The following is a 15217-nucleotide window of genomic DNA, read 5'->3' on the forward strand; positions in this document are numbered from 1 at the left end:
ACACACACAGAGCACACACAGCACACAGAGCACACACACACAGAGCATAAACACAGCACATGCACACACAGCACACACACACAGAGCACACACACACACAGAGCACACACACACAGAGCATAAACACAGCACATGCACACACAGCACACACACACAGAGCACACACAGAGCACACACAGTCACACAGAGCACACACAGTCACATAGAGCACACACAGTCACATAGAGCACACACAGTCACAGAGCACACACAGAGCACACACAGAGCACACACACACAGAGCACACACACAGAGCACACACACACAGAGCACACACACACAGAGCACACACACACAGAGCATAAACACAGCACATGCACACACAGCACACACACACAGAGCACACACAGCACACACACACAGAGCACACACAGTCACATAGAGCACACACAGTCACAGAGCACACACACAGAGCACACACAGAGCACACACACACAGAGCACACACACACAGAGCATAAACACAGCACATGCACACACAGCACACACACACAGAGCACACACAGAGCACACACAGTCACACAGAGCACACACAGTCACATAGAGCACACACAGTCACATAGAGCACACACAGTCACAGAGCACACACACAGAGCACACACAGAGCACACACACACAGAGCACACACACACAGAGCATAAACACAGCACATGCACACACAGCACACACACACAGAGCACACACAGAGCACACACAGTCACACAGAGCACACACAGTCACATAGAGCACACACAGTCACATAGAGCACACACAGTCACAGAGCACACACACAGAGCACACACAGAGCACACACACACAGAGCACACACACACAGAGCATAAACACAGCACATGCACACACAGCACACACACACAGAGCACACACAGAGCACACACAGTCACACAGAGCACACACACACAGAGCACACACACACAGAGCATAAACACAGCACATGCACACACAGCACACACACACAGAGCACACACAGTCACACAGAGCACACACAGTCACATAGAGCACACACAGTCACATAGAGCACACACAGAGCACACACACACAGAGCACACACAGAGCACACACACACAGAGCACACACACACAGAGCACACACACATAGAGCACACACACAGAGCACACACACTCACATAGAGCACACACAGTCACACAGAGCACACACAGTCACAGAGCACACACACAGAGCACACACAGAGCACACACACACAGAGCACACACAGAGCACACACACACAGAGCACACACACATAGAGCACACACACAGAGCACACATACACAGAGCACACACAGAGCACACACAGTCACATAGAGCACACACAGTCACAGAGCACACACACACAGAGCGCACACACACAGAGCACACACACAGAGCACACACACTCACATAGAGCACACACACTCACACAGAGCACACACACAGAGCACACACACAGAGCATACACACACACTCACATAGCACACACAGAGCATACACACACACACAGAGCATACACACACAGCACACACACAGAGCACACACACTCACAGAGCACACACACTCACAGAGCACACACAACACACACACAGATAGTACACACAAACACAAAGCACAGACACACACAGAGCACACACACATAGAGCACACACACTCACATAGAGAACACACACACAGAGCACACACAGTCACATAGAGCACACACACTCACATAGAGAACACACACACAGAGCACACACAGTCACATAGAGCACACACAGTCACAGAGCACACATACTCACAGAGCACACACAACACACACACAGATAGTACACACAAACACAAAGCACAGACACACACAGAGCACACACACATAGAGCACACACACTCACATAGAGAACACACACACAGAGCACACACAGTCACATAGAGCACACACAGTCACAGAGCACACATACTCACAGAGCACACACACACAGAGCATACACACACAGATCACATACACATAGAGCACACACACAGAGCACACACACTCACATAGAGGACACACACACAGCATACACACAGAGCATACATACAGAGTGCGCATACACACAGAGCACACACACACAGAGCACACACACATAGAGCACAGACACATACAGAGCACAAATGGAGCACACACACAGCACACACACATAGCACCCTGCATGAGCTCTTCCACACCCCCAGGCTCCACATCACTGTGAGGTCCAGCTTCAGATCAACCTCCTGGGTGGAGGGAGAGGCAGGAACTGGCTGGCCTGAGGATGTTCCATTGCCAACACTACCCCGTGCCCCGGCCACCCACTGCCTTTCAGGACAGGCCTGGAGCAGAGAGATGGAGTGAAAATGAAGGAGGAACCTGAAGGAGGAGCACAAACTGGTCAGATGGGGTTGGGGAGGAGAGCACAGTCAGCCAGATAGAGACCTACACAGCCAAGCCCCCGGACTATGAAAGGACTCGGAGCACAAAGGGACAGGACACAGGGACCCCCTCAGAGGCCACCATGGTGGGGACCCACGCCCAGATCAGGTGAGCACCGAGGGATGGAGAGGAGTAAGGACAAACTCAGAGCTCTTTAGGAATTGTTAAGACAGTGACTCACAGCACGTGAGCTGCCCAGGAGGAGGAAGAAGTCAAGTTTGAAGGCTAGATTTTCAGATTTGGGGCACTCAGTAGATCCTCCTACCCCTGTGCCCACACTCCTTCCAGCCCCTACCAGCCTCCTGGTGTTGTTCTCTGCACTCCTTGTCACTCCATCCTCACATCCCCTTCATGCTTCACCCCTCGTCTGACTTCATCCCTCCTCTCCACTGGGAGGCCTCTTGACCTTACTGACCTCATCACCCTTACTGACTGGGCCCCATCTGACTGAATGCAGGGGCTTGCATCTGTCCTGCCCTCGACCCTTTGCTCCACTCATCTTAGACGAGATCAACAGACTCAAAGCTTTTCTTCCAAGGAGCAAGTAAAATTAAAGAAAGAAAACTTTTCTTCTTGGAAGAAAAGTTATGACAAACCTAGACATCTTATTAAAAAGCAGAGACATTACCGACAAAGGTCTATATAGTCAAAGCTGTGTTTTTTCCAGTAGTCATATACGGATATGCTAAGTCGCTTCAGTCGTATCCGACTCTGTGCAACCCCACAGACGGCAGCCCACCAGGCTCTGCCGTCCCTGGGATTCTCCAGGCAAGAACACTGGAGTGGGCTGCCATTTCCTTCTCCAATGCATGAAAGTGAAAAGTGAAAGTGAAGTTGCTTAGTCGTGTCCGACTCTTCGCAACCCCATGGACTGCAGCCCACCAGGCTCCTCTGCCTATGGGATTTTCCAGGCAAGAGTACTGGAGTGGGGTGCCATTGCCTTCTTTATGAGAGACCATAAAGAAAGCTGAGTGCCAAAGAATTGATGCTTCTGAACGGTGGTGTTGGAGAAGACTCTTGAGAGTCCCTTGGACTGCAAGGAGATCCAATCAGTCCATCCTAAAGGAAATCAATCCTGAATATTCATTGGAAGAACTGATACTGAAGCTGAAGCTCCAATAGTTTGGCCACCTGATACAAAGAACTGACTCATTAGAAAAGACCTGATGCTGGGAAAGATTGAGGGCAGGAGGAGAACGGGACAACAAAGGATGAGATGGTTGGATGGCAACACTGAATCGATGAACATGAGCTTAAGCAAGCTCCAGGAATTGGTGATGGACAGGGAAGCCTGGCATGCTGCAGTCCATGGGGTTGCAAAGAGTGAGACACGGCTGAATCAGTGAAATGAATTGAACTGAACCAGGCTCAAGGGCTTCCTGACAGAATTATACACCCAACTCCCAAGCATGTCTCCTGCACAACCTGAGGACTGCCTGTCACAGCCAGGTGCCTGCTGGATATCCCCACCTTGAAAGGCCCAAGACAATCCACACCCAGCCTGTCTAAGACTCAACTGAGCATCTCCTACAAAACCTGATCTCCTGCCTCAGCCCCAGTTGGAGCCCTGGAATCACTCTCACTTGTCACCTTTTCCTTCGTGCTCCATAGCCAATTGGTCACCAAGTCCTGCTGGTCTGAGAGTCCAATATTTGTGTTCCCTGGTGACTCAGAGGTTAAAGCATCTGCCTCCAATGAAGGAGACCCGGGTTCGATCCCTGGGTCGGGAAGATCCCCTGGAGAAGGAAATGGTAACCCATTCCAGTATTCTTGCCTGGAGAATTCCATGGATGGAGGAGCCTGGTAGGCTACAGTCCACAGGGTCGCAAAGAGTCGTACACGACTGAGTGACTTCACTTTCACTTTTCACTTATCCTACTCTCTATCCTTGCACCTCCACCTGGTCAAGAGCAGACCACTTTTCCCTAGGACCCTGGTTACAGCTTCCCCACTGGTCTCTTCACTCATCCCCACACACCTGTGACCACAAGCTCTTCCAAAGAAAGATCTGACCAGGTCACACAGCCACCACTATGGGTGAGCGCCAGCCAGTGGCCCTATCACCTCAGCTCCTTAGCACAATCCCTGAAGCCTGGTCCTTGCTCTACACCCCAGCACATGGGCATGGGCGAGGCCACGGGGTGAGAGGTCAGTCAGGGAAAGGACACAACATGAGAGGAGCAGGGAACGCCACGTCTTCCAGGTGGGCAGAGGAAGTGCATGTAGTGATATAATCATGACAGAGGGGCAAAGGCACAGATGGGAGGCAATATGTGGTCTGTCCGACGGCAGAGTGCAGACTTCCAGGAAAGGGACCACACCTGGCTGAGCAGGCTCTAAATCAGACTTTGGAGGGCTCCTCTGCCAGGTACAAGACAGCCTGTGCCTGTCCCACCCCCAGGGCTATGGGAAGGATTAATGAGTTCATACATGAAAAGTTGTCGGAAGAAAGGCAGACTCACTCAGTGCCTGGTCACCATTGTTATTACCACTAATCTCATTATTTCACTTAGGTACCCCTGGGAATCATTCCCCTGAGACAGACCTAGGCAGAGAGATGAAATAGAGCCCAAGCAGGTGAGCAAGGCCGGTGGAGGGTCACTGGGCAGACACAGAGGAAGCCTGGCAGGCACTGGGCAGTGGTGGGGGCTTGGGGTGGGCCTCCTGAGCTCACAGCCACTCTGTTGGGGCCGATGGCTGACTTTCGGGTCATGTTGAGATCAGAAAGTGTCCAAGGTTGCCATGTGCAAAAAAACCCCTATCTCTTAGAATTCAGACCTGGCTACTTTAGAATGGTTAGATAGCATCACTGACTCAATGGACATGAGTGTGAGCAAACCCCGGGAGATAGTGGAGGACAGAGGAGCTTGTCGTGCTGCAGTCCGTGGGGTCACAAAGAGTCAGACACGACTTAGTGATTGAACAACAACTTCAGAACTCGCATGCAGTCACATTAGCCCATAGTATACTGCTTCCAGAATGACTGCATTTAGGAGCTAGAAGCATCACAGAAAGCTCTGAGGATGACAAACCAAGATGATGAAGATTCTGAGGGCCACATGAAGGGAGATGGGTCCCAAGCCTGTTACTGATGACTCTTGTCCACCCATTACAGCAGGACTCCCCCCTACACGTGGCTAGTCATGACAACATGTCCTTGGAAGAGACCTAACAGTACATCTTTGGGCAACATGGCCCGTGCTGACCACATGATGGCCATGGAGCGTGGCTGTGTATGGCCCACACCCTGGGAGCCCTCGCCAACAGATGTTCCTTAATGTGGAACACTAGGCCCTGGCACAGCCAGCTGCTTCTGCCAGCTGATGTTCCCAAGGCCCAGAACTTGTTAGATGAGCGAGGGAACATAGTCACAAGGGCCGAGGGGCTCAGGTGTAGGTGGCACAATGGGGGAGGGTTCCCAGGTTGAAGGTCAGAGACATGAAGGCAGTGAGGGATCCATTCTCCCAACAACTGTTTACTGAGCAGCTAGCATGTGCCAGCACTCATTAGGCCCAGGGCTACAGTGGGGGAGAAAACAAATTTGAGAAGTTCTCATTTGAGGGCAGTGGGAGGGAAAGGACAGGCGCCCCCTCCACATCGACAGGGTGTCACAAACTCGAGGTTTGCCAAGGGCTCACAGCATGATTCTGGCAAGTCTCCACACCCTCCAGCCTGACTCAGTTTCACATTTAGCACATCAAGGGCTGGGCGACTGAGCGGTCTCCCAACTCCTTGAATGATTAGCGCTCAGATCTGGAAGAGAGTCACTCAGGACCTGCTGGGATCTGGGAAGGATGGCCAGGAGGCTGGGGCTGCCTTCCCTGGCCCCAATGCCAGGACAGACATCCTCAACAGGACATCTGCCAAGGTCCCCTCACTTGCCCCATGGCCCACCACACTCTACAAGCCCTCCTGGTTCCTGACCTGCCTTCCCTCCGTAGACTGAAGATCCTAGTGGGATAATTCCTGTGGCACCAGAGCATGTAGGAAGCCTAAAAGTAGAACCCAAACCTTAGAGCCCAAGTCCAGTGTCTGGGTTTAGGAGACTATGATATTGTGATAAAATAAATTTGATATTGGGATATAATAAATCACAATGACTCTGATATTGTGAGACTATGATATTGTGATATAATAAGAATTACACATTTGTTCTTCATCCCGGATTCCTGACGGTTTGGTGCTGTTCAGTCACTAAGTTGTGTCCGACTCTTTGTGACGCCATGGACTACAGCACACTAGGCTCCTCTGTCCTTTGCAATCCCCCAGAGTTTGCTCAAACTCATGTCCATTGAGTCAGTGATACTAATCATCTCATCCTCTGCTGGCCCTTTCTCTTTTCGCCTTTAATCTTTCCCAGCATCAGCATCAGGGTCTTTTCCAATGAGTCAGTTATTTGCATCAAGTGGCAAAGTACTGGATTTCAGCTTTAGCATTAGTCCTTCCAATGAATATTCAGCGTTGATTTCCTTTAGGATTGACTGGCTTGATCTCCTTGCCATCCAAGGGACTCTCAAGAGTCTTCTCCAGCACCGTATTTCAAAAGCATCAATTCTCTGGCACTCGGGCATAGAGCTCCTAAAATCCTGGGAATAACCTGAGTGATAGTGTCAGAGGAGCAGCTTTCTAGTCATAAGCCCCTTTCAGCCATACCTGAGTGTATGCTCATGACATTGCTCTTGGAGGATAGGGACTGGTCCACAGGGCAACCAACTGTGGGATTAAGGAACTGGAACTTTCAGCCCCACCTCTCATGTTGGGGCCAAAAATCGAGTTAATCATCAAAGGCCAACGATTTAACCCATTGTGCCTACATAATGGAACATCCATAAACCCCTAAACAATGGGATCTGGAGAGTTTCTGGGTTGGTGAACACATCCACATGCGGGAGAGTGGCACATTCCACAAAGACAGAAGCTCCCGCACTTGGGATTCTATTGGACCTCCCCCTATGGACCTCTTCATCCAGCTGTTCATTTATAAAATCCTGGTTCATTTATTTTAAAAAAAAAAAAACTGGTACACGTGTTCTGTGAGCCATTATAGCAAATTATTGAGTGTGAGAAGGAAGTCATGGGAACCCCTGATCGGTAGCCAAGTCAGACTGAAGTGTGGGTTACCTTAAGTGTGAGGACCCACGATGTGCAACTGGCATCTGAAATGAACCTGAAACTGAACCTTCACCTGTAGGGTCTGTGCTAACTAGATAGTTAGGGTCAGATTTGAATTAAATTGTAGGGACATCCAGTGAGTGTCCATAGAAAACTGGAGAATTGCTTGGTATGGAAAACGCACACGTTTGGTGTCAGAAATGTTGTGAATAGATAAACAGTTTTGCTTTATGGGACAATGTCCCGGATCCATAGGGAGCTCTTAGACGTCCACCCACTGGGGTCAAAAGAGACGCAGGTCTCCTCAGGGCTTCCCAGGATGCCTCGTGCACATTTTTCCTACAGTTATCACCTCTCAGCTGGACCCAGATGAGAAGGGAGATGAGGTCTGTCTTCTCTCCCATTCTCGATGGGTCGGCTCTGGCCTCGGGAGCCTCGGAGCCGAGTGCTCCCAAGAACACTTTCCAGGGAGATGAGAACTGGGTCTGGGCTCCTGTGAGCACCTTTTTTTTTTTTTAAATAAGGACGACAATTCATCTTCCTTCCACACCCACGCAATACGTCCAGCTTCTCTTTCCCCATCTGTTCCAGACTCCAGCCCCAACAAAGCTTAGTGCTGTTGTGGCTGGAAGATTTCAAGATGCCTTTTCTCCTCCTCCCTCTCCTCCTTCCTCTCCTCCTTTTGCCTTTTTTTCATCTTCTCATTTTCTTCTTCCCTCCCTCTTCTTCACTCACGTATTCAAGAAATATTAAGTGTCTATTAAGAGTCAGACACTGAAAAGCAAGAGTGGGATGAATAAGCACCCCTGGTCTTGCCTTGCCCCAGGGCTTATAGTCTATGATCACGGGAGTAACTCTGGATTTAATGCCAAAAGCTGAAGAAGACCTTGGATGGTGTATCACTTTCCCGTTGCTGCTGTAACACAGAAAACTTAGTGGCTTACAATGACCCAATTTCTTGTCTCAAGGTTCTGGAGGTCAGAAGTCAGAAAGGGGCCAAAGTCAAGGTGTCAGTATTTCTTCTGGAGGCTCTAGCGAAGAATCTGTTCTCTTATCTGTTCCAGATTCCAGAGCCCACCCACATCCCTTGCCCTGTGGCCCCTTCCTCCATCTTCCAAGCTAGTAGCATAGCATCTTCAAAACTCTCTCCTCTGACCCTCCTGCTGCCTCCTGTCACTTATAAGGATGCTTGTGATTATACTTAATAATCCAGGCTACTCACCCAACTTAATGTAACTATACCTGCCAAGTCCCTTCTGTCTTTTAAGGCAACACAGTCCACAGGCTTTGGGGGATGAGGACGTGGGCATCTTTGATGGGGGCATTATTCTACCTCTCTCAGACGGGTTTTAAGACAAGGAGGCATGTGGCCTGATTTGGTTGTGTGGGAAGGTAATACACTTCAAGAGCAGGAAAGCAAACATGAAGACACGTCTGTCAGGATGTGGCAGCAGCTGGGAGGAGGGTGGTGGGGCTCGATGAAGAGCGATAGCAGCCGAGATAGAATGGAGTGCTGTGTAGGAAGGTCTGGAGGCAGGACTTGGTGACAGACTGGCTGGACACAACTGGTGAGTGTGCCAGGGGCCCTTCATGCTCATCCATCTCATGTGACTGAGAACTCACTCATGGTGAGTGGGGCGGGGGATGACAAATGGGTCTCAAAAATACCCCTTGCAGACTCCGCAAACTCTCTCTCTTTCCCCTCTCTGCAGCATCCCTGGAGGCCACATATCCAGTGTGGCAGTGTTCCGAGATGGATCTCTGAAGGACCAAGTGGAGTCAAACTCACCTCCCCACTCTGCCCACCACACTGGCCTGTGATGTGCAAGCAATAAACATTACAGTACTAAGTCTCTGAGATGTTAAGGTTCATTTGCTACCACACCATGGTCTAGGCTACCCTGACTTCTGCAGCGAAGGGGAGAGAGGCATCAAGGATGGCACCTGGGTTTGAGTGTCTGGATGGCCAGCTGACTGAGCCACCAGCCACAGTGGGGAGGGCTGGATGAGAGGCAGGTGGTGGAGGGAATCAGCAAGCTGGAACTCAAGAGTGTCACCTGGGGTGTCTTTAGTTTGAGATGATGCAAAGAGCCAAGCAGAACTAGATTTCAAATAGGCAGTTAGATAACATTCTAGTGTTCAGAGGGGAAATTGCCACTGGAGGAAGAGAACAAGAAGCGGTCAGCACAAGGAAGTTATATAGGGCCATGGACCCAGATAATATGTCCAGTGAGAGGGTGTAGATTTGAGAGGGAAAAAAAAAAAGAGAGAAGAGACTAGGGCCTGGCCCCAACAAAAGGAAGGTCACCACTCAGAAGAGAAGTTGGCAAAGAAGACTTGGAGAGGTGGCCAGAAACACAAGGAAAACTGGAATATACTGATGACACAGCGGCAAGGAACTCTGCTTCAAGGAGGAGACGGTAAGTGCATCAGACGTGGTTTCTGGGTCAAGAGAGTTCCCGTCCTCTTCTTCCCCGTGCAGAGGAAGCCAGAACCAGTGTTCTTACTGGGAGAACTCTCCACTCTGACACCCCAAGCCTCCCAATCCTCCATGAAGCCTGCCTACACCTTCCTGGCTCAGTCTATCCCACTAAAAGCCTCGATGGGGACTCGGTGAGAAGAATTCAGGCCCAGGGGGATTTCTGCTGGGGTGGGCGGTGATGGTGGGCACACTCTCTGGAGCTGCTCCCACCGAGACACTAATACGCACAGCGGCCAAGGAGATGCAGTGCCTTGTGACAGCAGGAGGGGGAAAGACCACTTGGGCAGGTTGAATGGAGAGAGAATGCAAGAGCCATTAGCCCCGACTGGAACAAAATAAGGAGCTAATCTCGGGTTGTCATGGCGATGAGTCCGGCCGGTTCCACACAGCGCTCAACACTCGTGAGACCAGGGGGAGTCACACAAAGGCGCAGTCCCCTCTTTTGAAAAGCTGCCCGAGGGTGCCTGGGTATTGTTAGAACAAGTCCCTCATCACAGCGCATGATTCAAGAGTAAAAAATGATTCAACATACTGAAATTTACTTTACAGCCAATGTTGCTGATCCATAAAATGAGGACCAGCTGCGAATTCGGCGCTAGGGGAGTGGAGGGAGGACTAAAGACGCAGCCCTTCTCTGTGGGTGTCAGTGGTCCTCAAAGCGTGGACCCCCAAGCAGGAGCGCCACTGGGAGCTTGCCAGAGGTGCGGATACTCGGGCCCCATCAGATCCACTGGGTCAGCAATCACTGGGCCCAGCAATCCAGGTTTTAACAAACCTTCCAGCAATTTCTGATGCAGGCTTACGTGTGAGAACTACGGGACCAAAAGGAAACAGGTTTGGACAGAAACTGAACCCTGTGTCAGATCTGGGAAGTCAGTTCCTCAGAGGGAGGGCCCCTGCAGACCCCCTTGCTGGGAGTCTGTTCATTCTCAGAGCTGCTGGGAGGCGCAGACAAGAAGCTGATCTTGCTCCAAGGATGGCGAGCCTGGGCCCAGCCTTGCAGAGGTTCCCCCTCCCTCCTTCAGGCCGCTCTCCTGGTGAGGGTGGAAGTGGAGGCTGGGATAAGCACTCTGCACCCTGGACAGGCCTCAGCGGCTGGGTCAGAATAGCAATGAACAGGCTGCTTGTGTCTCCTCCAAGCCGCTTTCGTCCTGCTCATGCCAAAGCCACTGCTGGCCTCCCTCTTCCATATCCTCCAGAGTATGGGGCGGGGGACCCCCAAGGAGAACCACACCTGACCAGCCCACTTAAATGCAGGGAAGGCCTCCAGACTGATGCAAGCCCGCAGCCTCACAAAGAAGAGGTGCTGGCAGGACTCACCGGGGCTGGCAGGGCTGCCTGGGCTGAACAGAGAGAACAAAGCAGCCAGCCCAGCGGGCGGTGCCTTTGCCCTGCGTGGGCCTGGGAACGCTTCAGAGAGGCGACTCTGGTTCCCACGCACAGGAGTCCTTTCTCCTTGTATCTGGTCTCCCTGTCTCCTAGCGCTGCCCGGCTGGGACATCAGACCTGGGGCCAGTCCCAGAGCTGGCTCCGGCCCTCAGTGTGACTTGGCCAGTGACGGCCACCTCTGGCCTCGACCTCTCCGCGCGTCACAACGATGAAGCCGGGCTTGGTGTTGTCGCAAGATCTAGTTCACACGCAGGGGTTTGGAATGAGGGTCAAAACCACTAAATATATCGCCTCAACAACGGTCCCAATAAACATCCTTAAAACCTGCCAAGGATTGTGCGGATGAAACCACCCAGTCAGAAACTTGCTTTCACTCTCCATGATCTTCCCTGTATTTTCTACTCGCTTAAGCCCTCTGCCGAGTTCCAATGCCCCTCCCCAGCCTATCACTGTCCCTCGGCTTCCACTCTGAAGGCCACTATATATATTGCCATCCCATATTCTCTTTGGGGGTAGGGGGTGGGCATCCTGGGATCAGTGAGGAGTAAAGATTTAAGTGGATGCAGATGTCCACCTGGGAGCCCCCCACCTACAGCTACACAGCTACAACATGCCACAGACACATCTCGTCCCCCACAAACCAGTGTCATTCCAATGCACTCACTTTACTGGATATAAAAGATCATGGGGACATACAAGTAATATGCTATGCTGTGCTCAGTCGCTCAGTTGTGTTCAACTCTTTGAGACCCCATGAACTGTAGCCGGCCAGGCTCCTTTGTCCATGGGGATTCTCCAGGCAAGAATGCTGGAGTGGGTTGCCTTGCCCTTCTCTGGGGGATCTTCCCAACCTAGGGATCTAACCTAGGTCTCCCACATTGCATGCAGATTCTGTACCATCTGAGCCACCACGGAAGCCCAAGAATGCTGGAGAGGGTAGCCAATCCCTTCTCCAGGGCATCTTTCTGAACCAGGAATTGAACCAGGGTCTCCTGTATTGCAGGTGGATTCTTTACCAGCTGAGCTACCAAGGAAGCCCACAAGTAGTAAATATATAAATATTAGTACATGCTCACGCTCAATTGCTTAGTCATGTCCAACTTTGTGACCCTTTGGACTGTACCCCACCAGGCTGCTCTGTCCATGGGATTCTCCAGGCAAGAATACTGGAGTGGGTTGCCATTTCCTCCTCCAGGGGATCTTCCTGATCCAGGATTGAACCCACATTTCCTACATTGCAGGCGGATTCTCTACTGCCAAGCCATCAGCATAAAAACATATATAAAAGTGTTGTCATGAATTCACACTCACAGTCATTGGAACAGGCTGACAGATTTCCTTGTTCAGGTGTGTTTCAGTGACACTGGCTGACCCTTAACCAATGTTCCATGCATAGCGCACACACTTGGGACAGAAGGGGCAGGGAAGGTGCAGAGAAGGGGTATAGCAGAAGAGCTGGTCTCTCTCCATTCACCCCAGGCACAGATATCAATACCAGAATACACAACTGCTGGCCCTTGGTTACTGTCAGATTGGACTCTTGGCTCCCAGACGGGTTTGCCTGGACCCTGAGCACTGCTCTCTGGCCTGAGCTGACATGAGCACCCTGGAGGATGGTCTTCTCTGACCGAGCCAGTGGTTCTAAAACTAGGATACACTCTAGAATCATTGAGAGGCTGATGGAGTGAGCAGAGGAGATGGGCAAGATCCCACACCCCACGCTCTGAGTTAACCAGGTGCTCTCTAGCTTGGCCACCAGCAACAGCTGTGTCCCTTCTGCCACGAGACCCAGGCTGCCTGCTAATGAGCTCTCTGACAGCCGTTGGCTGCTCAACCCAGACACCAACTCATTCTCGGCCCCCATGGGAGAGAAGGCGGCCACGTCCAGTCACCTGGAATAGCCCCTTTCAGAGGGAGGCATCCAGGCAGGCCATCCCCAAGGAGGGCAACCCCAGCATCACTGCCCAGAGCAGATCCAGGGTTCCATCGCCCCAAAGGGCTTTCTGAAGGACCCAGGGGCCTGTATCCTCCATCAGTTTCTGTAGGCGGTCAGAGGCGGGGACATCAGTTCTAAGGCTGACCTTAGATGTGCCGGGGGTGATGGCCCTCCCCACCACCATCCTCACCTGGGGAGGAGTCATTCAAGCCCATCAGGTCATTCACCCTCTGGATCTTCTCCAGGCACATGGCTTGTTCCTTCTTGAAGATGCAGTCAGAGTGCATGGCAGTGGCCTGCAGGGGACACAGGGGATAAATGGTGAGGAGCAGGGAGGTTCACTGATAAGCCCGGCTACTTAAGCCTCAGGGGCAGTGGGGGTGGGGAGCAAAAGAAGCAGGAAGAGGACAGTGACTGAGAGATTTCAGAAGCAGCGGTGCCTCCGCTTTGTCACAAATGCCATGAGGACTCTTCCACTTTACCAGCTCAATGTGGGACCCGGGCAGATCCCACCCCCTTCCCTGGCTCTCAGTTTCCACGTTTTATCATAACATTAGCAAATACATAGACAGCACCATACTAAAGTGCGTGCATTACTCTGTCCTATCCATGAATACATACATATCAAGAGTACTACGAAGTAGGCACTATTTTTACCATTTCCCATTCAATAGATGTGAAACCTAAGCACAGAGATGTTAAGAAACTTGCTCAGAGTCACAGAGCTTAGTAGACTGAACAGCCAGAATTCAAACTCATGCAGTCCAGCTCCAGAGACCCTGAGGCTATGACTGCATTTTAGGGGAGCAAGCAGCAGGTGAGAGAGAGGAGAGAGTTGAGTTGCCTGAGAGAGTTCATCCGTCCTCTCCACTGGGGGCCCAGGAGCTGCAGGCAAAGGACAGTGATAGCACTGCATGGCGCTTACTAACCATGCTCATTCACTCCTGCCCCATTTTACAAAAGAGGAAACTGAGGCTCAAAGAAGTTAAAAACAACTCCTGCTCAAGGTCATACTGCCTGCTGGTTAGCGGCAGATACTGGATTTAAGTGTAGGATCAAATAACTTCAAAGCCCATGAATGCTGTCACGACAGCTGCATACTTATGCTGTCACTTCTGCTTAAAACTCCAGGGCAGGGATGGTTTCACAAGGGGATGTTGGCAAGTGTGGAGGCAGGTGTCAGGCATCGCAGGCTGCCAAGAGCAGGGCTCAGGGACCCAGTCTAGCACTGACTGTTCACAGATGTGTAGGGAAAGGGCTGAGCTCATCTGGAGTCACACAGTAAGACAGGCCAGAGGCAGGACTGGCATCCAGGGCTCTGAAGAGAGCTGAATCTACGCTGGTCAGAATTCCCAGGTAGAAGAGCAGGGGGGCAACGCCTGGGAACCGTCCACCCTATCCCTCTTGGTCAGGAAGAGGCTTCTGAGCTCTAGCCTGCCAGAGACTAGTAGGCTGGGAACCAGGATCAAAATTGCCTTCTGCAGCCCTAATGAGGGCCCCTGAATACAGTTGAGCAGGTTGTATACTGCATAACTCTAAAGGCTGCCACAAATGTGTATGTTAGTCACTCAGTCATGTCCGACTCTTTGTGACCCCATGGACTATTAGCCTGCCAGTCTTCTCTGTCCATGGAATTCTCCAGGCAAGAATACTGGAGTGGGTAGCCATTCTCTTCTCCAGAGAATCTTCCTGAACCTGGGTCTTCTGCATTGCAGGCAGATTCTTTACCATCTGAGTCACCAGGGAAGCCCACATATATTACTATCATAATCAATTTGTAAATTATGTAACAATTTCTTGTCAAACTGGTACAAGGTCTTGAGGAAGAAGCACCCTTTTTCATGCACACAATGGTGTGGGATGATCCAG

General features: G+C 51.2%; 1 protein-coding gene across 1 annotated transcript in view; it reads right to left on the bottom strand.

Moving 5' to 3' along the window:
• ADCYAP1R1 (ADCYAP receptor type I) overlaps nucleotides 1-15217 on the bottom strand; it is a 57103-nt gene that overhangs the window by 30286 nt on the left and 11600 nt on the right. Inside the window, exon 3 of the mRNA XM_065939191.1 lies at nucleotides 13539-13644. Within this exon, the coding sequence (XP_065795263.1) occupies nucleotides 13539-13644 (106 nt within the window). The remainder of the gene's footprint in view (nucleotides 1-13538; nucleotides 13645-15217) is intronic.

Source organism: Muntiacus reevesi, chromosome 6, assembly GCF_963930625.1.
Source record: "Muntiacus reevesi chromosome 6, mMunRee1.1, whole genome shotgun sequence".
Lineage (NCBI taxonomy): Eukaryota > Metazoa > Chordata > Mammalia > Artiodactyla > Cervidae > Muntiacus > Muntiacus reevesi.